Below are 12,570 nucleotides of genomic sequence, written 5' to 3'. Positions count from 1 at the left end.
AGAGCGCATCCATGTTTTCACAAATGACAAGATTTCCCTCTTTTTTTTATGACTGGGTAATATTCCGTTGTATGATATCTATCTCTCTCTATATCTGTCTAAAGATGTGTAGATATATATCACATTTTCTTTATCTACTCCTCCGTTGATGGGTACTTAGGCTGTTTCCTTATCTTGGCTATTGTAAATAATGCTGCGGTGAACAGAGGAGCCCATATATCTGTTTGAATTAGGGTTTTCATTTTCTTCAGATAAATACCCAGAAGTGGAATAGCCGGGTCAGGTAGTAGATCTACTTTCAATTTTTTTAAGATTTTTTTTTTTCTTATTGATTTATTTGAGAAAGAGAGAGAGCGCGCGAGCAAAGGGCAGAGAGAGAGAGAGACGGAGAAAATCTTAAGCAGACGGTGCATTCAGCACAGAGACTGATGCGGGGTTCGATCTCACAACCCTGAGATCGTGAGCTGAGTCGAAATCAAGAGTCTGTTGCTTAACCGACTGAGCCATCCGGGTGCCCCTGGCTTTTAATCTTTTGAGACACTTCCATACTATCTTCCATAGTGGCTGTACTAATTTACATTCCCACCAATAGTGCACAGATGTTCCTTTTTCACCATATCCTTGCCAACGCTTGTTATTACTTGTCTTTTTGATAATAGCTGTTCTGACAGGTGTGAGATCGTATCTCGTTGTGGTTTTGGTTTGGGCGATGAGTGATGTGGAACATTTATTTGTGAGCCTGTCTTCTTTAGAACAATGTCTGTTTAGATCCTCTCCCCATTTTTGAATCGGATTTGTTGTTATTTTTTCTGAGTCAAGTTCTTTATATGTTTGGATGTTAACCTCTCATCAGATGTATGATTTGCAAATATTTTCTCCCCTTCAGGAGGTTGCCTTTTCTTTTCTTTTCTTTTCCCTTTTTTCTTTGTCTTTTTTTTTTCTTTTTGCCAGTTTCCTTTGCTATGTACCCATTTTTAAACAAAAGGGGTCACGGAGCACAGATTTCCTTTTATGCAGAGTTATTTGGAGTTGAGCGTGTAGGTAAAGTGGTTGCAAAGTTTCCCCTGAAGCATCTTATGCAAATCATAGTTTTTATTGAGCCTGAATTTGGAAGGCTATGCTCTTTGTAGAAGTTTCCAGACAAGCAATTGTGTTATCAAGAGGGAGACACAGCTTTAGATAGAGGTTAAAAGCACCAGCTAACCTGTATTGCTCATTGAACGCATCCTTGGACAGGTTACTTAATCTCTCTGTGCCTTAGTTCCTCTTGTGTGAATTGGGGATACACTGATGGCATTGTTCCGAGGACGGTCAAACAGGCAATTCAGGTAAATCGCTTGGCACAGCAGTTGGCAGTTTGTAAGTGCTCAATAAACATCAGCCAATAATAATTTTAAAAAGCACGTACGTATCCATAGTCTTAACTTGGGTTCTCCAAAAATAGAGCCTGAGAGAAAGATTTGGATGCAGGAGTTTATTTGGAAGGTGGTTCCAGGAAGCAGGAGGAAGGAGGAAAGTCACTGCTGTAGGCCACAGGGGCTTGATTCTACCAGGCGGCACAGAGAAGCCTGGAGAATGCCTCCCAGGACCGCCCGCCAAGAGCTGGGGCAGCTACGTGTGTGTTTGACGTATATACACAAGGGTGAATAAGACAGGATCCCACCTCGGCGTGTTTAAATGAAATCTAGTCCACTCGGTCCTCGTCCTCTGGCTCAGTTGTTGTGAAAAGAGAGCACTAATGGACGACATGTCAAGAAGTGCTTAAAGGCACAGGATTTGAGTTTAAGAAGGCTCCACCCCAGTGAACAAGCTCTTCCAGCGTTTTCTGCTTTGTTATTCTGTAGCACAGAGGAGGAGAGTCGCATACCATTTCCCGGCGAGAACTAAACGCACAGCATTTCCCACAGTTCCTGGACATAGATGCCTTCCACAAATGGCAGCCACCGTGTGGCTGTCATTGTCATTATTGTTATCACCGTGTGCGTACCCGACAGTGGAAAACAATTGTCTGATGGTTGCAGGATGTGTAGCTGGCTTAGCTTCGTGCAAGTCATAATACACCCCGGACTTACAGAAAGGAAACCCGAGGTTCCTGGTGGCTACCTGCGTTGGCCTTCCTGGTTGACCTTTGGTGAGGTCGTAGGAGTTAGATCTGGGGGGCCCTGGTGTCTGGCTGCAAAGCTGGGCAGATGATGAGACTGCCCGGCCAGTCTCACAAAATCTGTTATTGACCTGCCTGCGGTTCTGCCTTCCTAATGCCCAGCGAACCCCCTCTTCCCTTTCCAAATGTGGTCTGTAATGGCCTTGCTCCTCCCATAGAAGACATTCTCCAGTCTTGTGCTGGGAGGCCCAGCCTTGCTCCTTCCCCAGGCCACTCTCTCCTAGCTGGAGTTCCTGGGGCCTCGGCTGGAGACAGCCCTGCAGCACACAGCTCCCTCCTCATCACAAATTTGTGATTAAAAATACATTAAAGGACCGAGAAATTATTAAGAGATACGGCATCTTGCAAGTCAAACTGACATTTCCGGTTAGATCACAATTCTCACTTAGCCCCAAGGACCCTGTTCGATGGCTAAAAACATTAGGCTCGTTTCAGATCTGCTTTCTGAGGGCATTTTCACCTGGGGCCCCGGGGGTAAGATGCAAATGTAGCTTTTTGTACCAGAACTTGATCCGTCTACTATCTGAAAGTCTGGGGTTATAGCTTCGTGGCTTTAGCGAAGCCATTTGGAGCCTCATCTTCCGTCTGCTGTGTATTTGAGCCAGTACCAGAGACCCAAGGAACATTGACCTTTTTAATGCCCCGCTGTTGCCTGGCTGGTTTACACCTGGCACCTTGTCCTGAGGACAAGGACCCCCTGGGAAGACATCCGGCATTGCCACAGGGTCCTATTATTAGAGAGGCAGTGTCCTTAACCAGCGCTCTCCTCCTCCAGCAGTGTGGGGTCACAGAGCAGTGGGCTGTGCCCGTCATCGGCTCTGACCTTGAGCAAGTCCCTTCATCCCTTTATCATCCTTGTTTCTCAGACCAGGACCTGAAACTACAGCATCACTCTAGCTCTCTTATCTTGAACAGACTGTGCTTCAAAATCTTGGCCACTGGACAGACAGGTCACGTTACTGCTGCCCCCTCCCTCCGTTCATTTGGAGCAAGAGGAGTTCGGTCACCCACACAAGTTGGGCAAGAGAAGCTTGCTCACCTCTTGTGCCCCGAGTAATATCCCTACGGGACACAGCTTAAGAGTAATGATGGCTCCCTTGGGGCGCGTGGGTGGCTCACTCGGTTGAGCGTCCCACTTCGGCTCAGGTCACGATCCCACGGTCCGTGGGTTCGAGCCCCGCGTCGGGCTCTGTGCTGACAGCTCGGAGCCTGGAGCCTGCCTCGGATTCTGTGACGCCCTCTCTCTCTGCCCCTCCCCTGCTCATGCTCTGTCTGTGTCTCTCAAAAATAAATAAATGTTAAAAAAATTTTTAAAAGAGTAATGGTAGCTCCCATTTATGGAGTATTTACTACGGGCTAGGTGCTGTGCTAAGCACTTGACGTACGTGACATTATTCCATCCTCGCAACAGTCATTTTACAGGTGAGGAAATTCAGGCTCGGGGAGGCCAGAGAAATTAGTCAAGGAACAACAGAAGAACAGCATTGGATACAAACCCAGATCTGTACTTTAAGGCCTCAACTAGAATGTTGCTCCTTTCTTTCCCAACACTTTCTTTCTCCCTTGACCTCCTTCCTGAGGCTGCAGTGGTCAGTCACAGATTGGACAGGAGAGACGTGTCTTGTCCATCTCCCTCTTATTCTTTCTTCCGCGGTCCTGGGGGTCGGCTCTCCCCCTCCACTGGGCTTTCTTGCACTGCTATTCAGAGACCACGCAGGGTCCCCAGAGGTCGGCATCCTCAGAATTACCATCGATTGTGCGAGTGAGCATGAGTGAGTGTGTGTTTAAAAAAATTTTTTTAATGTTTATATATTTTTGAGACAGAGAGAGACAGAGCATGAGCGGGGGAGGGGCAGAGAGAGAGGGAGACACAGAATCCGAAGCAGGCTCCGGGCTCCGAGCTGTCAGCACAGAGCCCGACGCGGGGCTCGAACTCACGGACCGTGAGATCATGACCTGAGCTGAAGCCGGACGCTTCACCGACTGAGCCACCCAGGTGCCCCTGTGAGTGTGCGTTTAGAAACTCAGGCTGGAGGGCGGGAGACCCAGGTCTGTGGACTCGCTTAGTACGTTTAGAAAGTTCTCTGAGAACAGTGGGATCCAGGAATTCTTTCCCGGCTCAGAAAGGTCAGAGCATCTCTCTTGCCGCCCCCTCCCTTGCAGGGCCTGGACCCAGCCACACCCCCCTTCATCCTTGCCCTGCTGAGAGGGAGGCTGCTTCTCAAGGCAGAGTGAACCGAAGGGCAGAGAGAAAACGTCCAGTCTCCCAGGGAGCGGGCAGCGTTTGCGCACGGACGTCTCCCCACCCCGCTGAATCTCTCAGTGGAGTCACCCAGCTCGGATCCACACCCTCCAGATCCGATGCCCCTCACAGAGACAGAGCCACTTACCCATGTGCTTACTCAGCTGCTGCTAATGAAAAGACGTCGTGCATAAGTCATGAGGGGCACGTTTCAGGATGGGTGGAGATGGGGACGTATCTGCACGCCTCCTGGCTCTGTGAATGACAGGGCACCCGGCTGATCAGCCCCTGTCCCGTGACAGGCACCTGTGTCCTGAGACCCGGGCCCTGTCCCATTGGATGAACGGCCTCAGGACCCAGGCAGCATCCAGTGTTGTATGGAAGCGATGCCTTAAGGACAAATCTTACTTTTATATAAGGCGAGAAATTGTGCTACTCAAAATTCCCTTCAAGGCCAAGGGCGATTCACGAATACCAAACAGCAGCAAGCAGGAGGCTTGCAGAGAGGGCGGGAGGGCAGAGAAAGACAGCCCGGTGGGGCTGCAGGGAGTGGACGCGGGCTTCCAAGGAGGTGCTTTCATCGTAATGACCATTGTTGACAGTAACTGCTGCCGACGCTCCTCCGCGGCAGACATTTTCCTCGTAGGCGCTCAGTTCAGCCTCAAGGCCACCCTAGCAGGTGGGCACTGTTTTCTCGCTTTTAAAGATGAGGAAATAGGGGCGCCTGGGTGGCGCAGTCGGTTAAGCGTCCGACTTCAGCCAGGTCACGATCTCGCGGTCCGTGAGTTCGAGCCCCGCTCTGGGCTGATGGCTCAGAGCCTGGAGCCTGTTTCCGATTCTGTGTCTCCCTCTCTCTCTGCCCCTCCCCCGTTCATGCTCTGTCTCTCTCTGTTCCAAAAATAAATAAACATTGAAAAAAAAAATTTTTTTTTTAAAAAAAATAAATAAAGATGAGGAAATGGAGCCTCTGGGGGGCTCAGCCATTTGTTCAAAGTCACACGTCTACACGTGGCACACTCTGGATTTGACTTCAGGCCTGGCTCCCCCAAAGCCCGTGTTTTTTTTCCCCCCACCCCGACACCCACTACTTCTCCCCGTATTGACCTGGTGGGTGTAAAGGGCTATGCTTTTGACTATGTGTCTCTTTACTACTTGATTTAAAAAACACAATGTGCACGCAGAATGCAGGTTTGGTGAAGGGGGATGATAGGTGCGTGGTGCAACCCGCGGGGTCATACTGCTGGCCCAGGGCTGATGGGGTGCAGGACGGGGGTCCCTGTAATTTTCTGCTCTGACGGCACGCACCTGCACGAGGGACATTTCGTTGGGGGCTAACTTCAAGGCAGCCTGGGACAGCGCAGGGGATATGGGTCTGGGATTAGGGGACGTAACTTAACACTTCCATTTCTGTCGCCAGATGGGTTGACATTTGCAAAAGTTGTGTAGAGGGTTGAATGGCGGCTCACACGATGACATGTTCACATCCCTTGGAACCTATGAGTATCACTTTACGTGGCAAGAGAGTGAATATGACATGACCCAAAGGTAGGATTGAATTAAGGGTCTCGAGAGGAGAAGCTTATCCTGGATGAACCAGGGAGGCCTTAAATGCAATCCCACGTATCCTTGTAAGATAGCCACACAGAGGAGAGGACACGCGGAGGAGAGAAAGGGATGGTGGGACACCACAGAGGCAGACATTGGAGGGATGTGGCCACAAGCCAAGGAACACATGGAGCCACCAGAAGCTGGATGAGGCAAGGAGCAGAGTCTTCCCTGGCGAGCCTTAGAGCGGGCAGGGTGCTGCTGACACCTTGATTTTGGACGTCTCACCTCCCCGAACCGTGAGGGAATGCGTTTCTGTTTAAGCCCCCAGTTTGTGGCAGTGTGTTACAGCAATGCTGGGAAATGGATGTACATCACTTCCCCCTCTCTGGCCTCAGTTTCCTCAACTATAAAATAAGAAGCTTTAGGGGCACCTGGGTGGCTCAGTCGGTTAAGCGTCCAACTCTTGGTTTCAGCTCAGGTCACGATCTCACGGTTGGTGAGTTCGAGTCCCGCATCTGGCTCTGTGCCGACAGTGGGGAGCCTGCTTGGGATTCTCTCTCCTTCTCTCTCTCTCTCTCTCTCTCTCTCTCTGCCCCTCTCCAGCTCATGTGTGCACTCTCGTTCTCTCTCTCTCTCTCAAAATAAATGAACTTTAAAAAAAAGAAGGTTTGACCTTCCATTTCATTTAATGACTCCCTGTCATTCCCTGAGTCCCAGGCCCCTGTGGAGGACAGGTCTCCGTTCCCCAGACTGACCCCTTCCGTGTAACAATTAGCATCTAAACAGGTCAACTTTTGCCTTTGAGAAACAGAGCTATTTGATTCAAGATGACTTTCAGGGTAAAATACCTTCACAGACGGTTATTTCCCCCCCCTCCCCCATTGTTAATTGCTAGAAAAATACTCTGCCTCACCCTGGGGAAGTCATCCAAATAGCTCTGACCTCTCTGTGGACTTCAAGGAAAGCTTGCAGCACCGGTTTTCTCATTTCTGTCACAGAGTCTGCAGCTCGAGGGACCGTGGTTAAGAGAGTTACATGAAATCTGCTCTGGCGCCTCCGGATACGTGGGGGACAGAGGTAATCGGCTCACCTCGCCTCGGTGCCAGCTTCGGCCTCCCTGCAACTCCATCACCAGCTCGCCAAATGACTGCTCGGGGCCCCGGGCCTTTACTTATGGGACTCGGGAGCCTCGTTTGCAATCACCATTAACCAGAAAAGCTGCACAGCCGCTCGGTGCCCGTGGAGTTGAGTGTCCTACAATATCCACGGGAACCGAGGGCTGGAAGAGTCTGCACAGGGAGCTTTTAGAATAAGGCCCAGAGAGCGACCCCCACCAGTTTCAGCTCCTCTCTTATCCTCTCCGGGCCCCTCCAAGGTGCTCGTGAACTGTGCGGAGGCACAAGAGAGGCCAGCAAAAGGAAGATGGTGACACTTCCAGAGGATGGGGCCCGGGGTTCCTCAGGGGTGGGTTATGTCAACCAGAGCCGGGTAACCCACACTCTGGCTATTAACCAGTCTTGGCGGAAGCCTTCAAGTGCTTTAAAACAGGTATTCAGGCTGAACGCTCCAACGGCCGCCTCTAAATCCCTAAAAACAATGTTCAGGTCTTTAGCTCTCTTTAGCCGAGCCACGTCAGGCAGAGTTAGGGAAAGCCCCGGGGTGAGAACGGGATTTCCAAAGATTACCCAGAAACAGGAGAGGTGATGTCTGGCTTTGCCACACATATCTCCTCGGTCCCCTCCTTTGGTGATCCCCCTCCTCCACCTTGCAGTCCCCCCCCACCCCCCCATCACCTGTCACTCAACACACATTCATCCACACCGGCTCAGGTTGGTCTTAGAATAAAAGGCGTGTGGATGCTTCAAGTAATGGTGCGGAAATGCCCAGATTTTAGATTAGTGTTAGTCAGGCCCTGAAATTAAAGCCATCATTGTCCCATACGCCCCTCCCATCTCGTGCATGCGTGTGTGTGTGTGTGTGTGTGTGTGTGTGTATTTCAGTCTGTAAGCCCAAGGTTAACAGGTTAAAATAAAGAGGTTTAGGACCAGCTAGATGGAGGTATGAGTGGCCTTCCAGGACAAGCGGGGACGTTACACCCTCTGTTCTAGATGCTGGTGAGGGCACTGGGGTATTCAGCAGGGACTCTGGTACCGGCCAGGGCCTTCAGAAGTTTGCCAGAAAGCTCTCTGCTGGTCTTTCCGAAACCAGTTTATCAAGGGCTGTGGTTAAGAGGAGGAAGTCGTCCAGCCAGCCTCAGCTCAGGTACTGTCTGCTTGGAAAGCTCTGAGGACTGGCCTTAGAGGGGCCCTGGCATCTCCAGAGACAGGGCGGGAGAGGGGAAGGCTACCCAGGACAGGGCATTATAGAAGTGGCCGGTGCCAATGGGAGAGGAGCCAGAGCAGAAAGGCTTTCCTGGTTTGGAAACAAGCAAAAAGCACGAGGGCGGAAGGAGTGCCGAGTCAGGACCAGGAGCTGGCGCCCTCACCAGGGCCGGCCCGAAGCCTGCTGACCACATTTCTGTAACCTCTGTGAATGAAGACGGAGAGGGCAGCAAGCCAAGAACGCTGGCTTCTTGCTGGTGACCCTTTATAAAGTGGGAAGGAGAAATGTGGGGGCATCATCTGGAATCCTTATACGTGCAAGGAGACAGACACAGGGACACACAGAGTGTCATTGGCGCCCCATGGAGAGGGCGCTGCAACGGATTCTTCCTCTGCTTGCCCCTTGCTTAAAGCAGAGGTCCCCCGGGTTCTGGTCTCCTGTGTTCCAGTACAGCTTCTCTGAATGCCCCCTTTTAATTAGGGTGGGCTTAAGGGGTGTCGTGGCTTTATCCAGGGTGTCTGCATTGCCAGGAAGGCTTCTGCCTCCCATGTAGAAGGAGAGGAACCCGCTTGCTTGAAGGAATCCCAGATTACTGAGTAATCGCCTTAATAAGATTGAGGATGAAGGTGACCTAGGGAAGCATGGTAAATACACGATTTTCTCTGCTCAGTAAGTGAATTTTGATTATAACTCAGCACTTGCCTCAGGTCCTAAAATACTGTTAAGCATTCTCTGGAAAGCCCGGGAAGGGACGAAGTGCAAAAAATGCTTCCACAAAGAGAAACACAGGCTTCCCAGCCCTCTTTGTAGCTACACACAACCTAGAAAATTGAAAGCGAGGTTGCAGTCTCTCTGTCCTTGGTCACCATTTCACGTTCCAGCCTGTCATACAAAGTGCACGGAAGCACCACAGATCAATAGCTATTCTGGGTTAACGTTGCCACAGCCCCCCCCCTTTTTTTTCCCTTTAAAAAAAGAATTTTTTCCTCCGTGTAGATCACAGCTGATTATATCCAAGACATATTTCTGCGGTCTATGGAAATTCATGCTTAGTAGGAGCACCTTTTCTTTGAGGTTTTGTTCATTCACTTTTTAATGTAAGTGAAGCGGCCAGCAGTGCTCCGATCGAACTGTCCCTTCAAAAGCTCTGCAAATGGCTGTTAGCCCCCAGGTTTGCAAAGCAGGTAAAACTTACCTGATGGGCCACCTGGACCTCCATAAAGGTGGTCTGGGCTGTAGAGGTCTTTCTGGCTGGCACAGCCCCTGTGACTCCTGTCTTCTCTGCCGGACCCCCCTGGTGGCATTCACAGCCCTCAACTTGCTTTGTTTACCTCCGGGGATGCTTGCGTGGGCAAAATCCCGAAGTGGTTTTTTTATGGGAAATTAAAAAAGCCAAGTGAGAACGGAAAAGCAAGCCATGGAAAATAGTCTCCCAAAGCATATGTCAGAGATTTTTTATGTTACTGCTTATATGGTTTCTAAGTGGGCTAAAGGCTTTGAGTGACAACTTTTAAAGTTCCTACCGGAACCCCCCCACATTATGTGCCATAACAGAATTCTTTTTGGGGGAGAGTGCCACGAGGCACGGCCACCCCTTGGAACTCTTTTTAGCCTCACAGAGCCATGGATATACTCATTCATATGTCCATTTCGAAGGTGGAGAAGGGAAGGCTCAGAGAGGTTGAATCTTTTGAGGGCGCACAGCTGGTCAGAGCCGACCCAGAGCCTCCAACCCTGACTCTGAACTCCTGGGTTTCAGGCAGCAGGACTACTTACTAACCAATGTCCAGGCAGACCTCGCTAAAAAATACACACAGATGCGTCTCACCCCAGCCCACCCCACCCCACCCCAGATCTGAGCCGTCTCCTCCCGTCATCAGCTGCAGCCAGCGAACCATATAAATGCAAACTTTGGTCTCAGACACAATTTTTAAAGGCATTAAAATGCAAAACAGAAGTAAACAAAACGTCTCGCCACGGGGAAGTAACTAATGTAAAGTGACAAAATAATGGGAGTTTGAACGCGGTCTCCAAAGTGGCGGTAACGTGGAATTCAGAATCACGTTTTAGTATGTCCGCCATGCACTTGCTTTGCCAAGGATGACTGGCAGTGGACTGTCATTTGTATAACTAAGCCACGAATGCAAAAGGAGCCAGTGGAACGAGGGGCAGGAGAGCTAGAGCCAGAAAGAGAGAGCATAGGACGGAGAGAGCAAATGCAGTTCATGGAGCTGGTGCTAGTCACAGACTGGGTACTTCCGAGAGCTAGTTCCTAGGTCTGTGCACCGTAGCGATCCTGGAGCAGTCCAGCACCCCTCTGCCCAGGACTGACCGCCTCTACTGCCACAGGCACTCCAGGCAGCTGTCCCTCCTAGGGACTTCCAGGAATCGGGGCGGCGGGAGGGGAGAGGCTACCCATCAGTCCTGACCTGCAGGGCCGAGGAGAGTCTGACTCTTTATAGGAGTTTATACAGTGATGAGGGACGAGCAACGCTTTCCCTACCCAAGAGCAGTGGTCAGGATGAGAGATCTATCCTGCCAGGCTGTTCCAGCACTCTCCTGCAGACCTGCCCTCCTCCCTGTCACTCAGCCCTGCGCGTGGTGAGGTAGACAGGAAAGCAACTCCCAGTGAGTTCATCGTTTATCTTAAAACAGAGCCAAGGTGGCTCGGAGTTTCGTATCGGGGACTTCAGCTGAGCCCCCCCACCCTCCCACTCTCTACTGCCCTGTCTTGTCTCTGCCCCCACCACCCCTAGCCAACGGTTCTTCGTTCATTTCCCTGTGGATCGCGGCTGTGATGTGGAGCAGTCTTCCCAGACCCCAGATTTGGGCTGTTCTTGTAAAGGGCTTTGGCCCGAAGACACAAATGCAGAGGCGGTGGCGCCAGACGCGGCCCCGGGCAGCCGGTGGTGATTCACACACCCGCAGCTCCCAGCCGGTTTCATTATTATACAACTGAAGCAAATCCCGCCCCCCTCCGGTCCCCAGCGCAAGGGGCGCAGCAGCTCACAGGGAGCAAAGACTAACTCCTCCTGATCTTTCAATCTCTCTCTTACACACACACACACACACGCACACGCACACGCACACACACGCCGAGTCTGAGCAAAAGGCAAACCACTTTGCAGAGAGAGCCCCCCTCATCCGCTCCCAGGTCAGGCTCGGGGGTTGCGCGCCCCCGCCCGTGGCCACTTCAGCGGCAGCCAGCAGAAGGGGGCTTCCGCAATCCATGTGCCTGCCTGCCTTTCCAAACACATGGGGCAGTGTGCAATTTGGGTAACTTTCACATCCTGTCTCCTGAACGCTTGCCCACAAATATTTGGGAGCTAGAAGAGGACGCCCCCTTCCCCCTCCGCCACCCTCCCTTCCGACCCCGCTCTTAGGCTGACAGCTCCGGGGAAAGAGACTGGACTCTCACTCCAGCTGTTCTGCCAGTCGGGGAGACAACACGCTGTCACCGAGAGCACGAGAGACACCTAGAAAGCCAGAAGGAGCCGAGGCAACCCCTCCGGGTACCAAGCGCGTCCTAGCGCTAGCCAGAGAGCCTTTGCCGGGAGCTCCAGGAGCACGCGCGGAGGGTCACCGACCAGCCGGGAGAAAGGACCGGAACCCGAGCCGCGGGAATAGAAAATGATAGCAACTCACCTTTAGGTTGTGCGTGGGGTTTACAACGCAGACAAGTTGCCCAGCGGCGGAGAAAACCCGTTTAGCCTTGTAGTGCTGAAAGCGGAGGTGAATGAGATCTAACACAGCCCCAAAGCACTGGGTAAAGAAAAGCATCACAACTTTTGGGGGGGTTGTTGGCACAGGAAGGCAGCGGGAAGAAGCTGGTAAGTCCTTGGGCTCTGGAAGGAGCACAGCCTCTGAGACACTCCGCTCCAGCCCGGCTTAGCGTGCCTTCATATTCATCATCAAAATAAGACGGTTAGAATCTTGCAGCAGTGAGGCGGCCAATCAAAAGGACAGAAATGTTATCCTTGAGGTGCAGAGACAGCCAATAACAAATGCCTCCCCTACCGAAACTCCCTGATGAATTGAGCCTGGCGGAGAATGTATTATTGAACATTACCATAGATCAGCACATTGCATTTATCTTGTGATTACAGCCAACCATCCATAATGCTGGGGAGATAGGCTGACAAAATTGATTGCTTAATGTGTCTCCATTTATTAATTGACTTAATTTAACACGAGAGCCTTTCTCAACGCGCTGGCAAAAACGTAAAGCATTTAAACCGCCAAATAGTAAAGCGCCCGGCTCCAAAGTAGGCAGATGGATAACGCAGATCGTGGCTCG

General features: G+C 51.2%; 1 protein-coding gene across 1 annotated transcript in view; it reads right to left on the bottom strand.

Annotated features, from left to right (window-relative positions):
• The window catches only part of SIAH3 (siah E3 ubiquitin protein ligase family member 3), a 67,234-nt gene extending 55,172 nt beyond the window's left edge, over window positions 1-12,062 (bottom strand). Inside the window, exon 1 of the mRNA XM_047080431.1 lies at window positions 11,919-12,062. Coding sequence (XP_046936387.1) covers window positions 11,919-12,053 — 135 coding nt within the window. The 5' untranslated portion in view covers window positions 12,054-12,062. The remainder of the gene's footprint in view (window positions 1-11,918) is intronic.
• Between the last annotated feature and the right edge of the window lie 508 nt (window positions 12,063-12,570).

This window comes from Lynx rufus, unplaced genomic scaffold (assembly GCF_022079265.1).
Source record: "Lynx rufus isolate CCGP_SWC_20201006 ecotype Redwood Valley unplaced genomic scaffold, mLynRuf1.p SCAF_1, whole genome shotgun sequence".
NCBI classification, from domain to species: Eukaryota; Metazoa; Chordata; class Mammalia; order Carnivora; family Felidae; genus Lynx; species Lynx rufus.
Note: the sequence above shows the minus strand (reverse complement) of the source record. Positions and strands in the feature narration are given on the sequence as shown.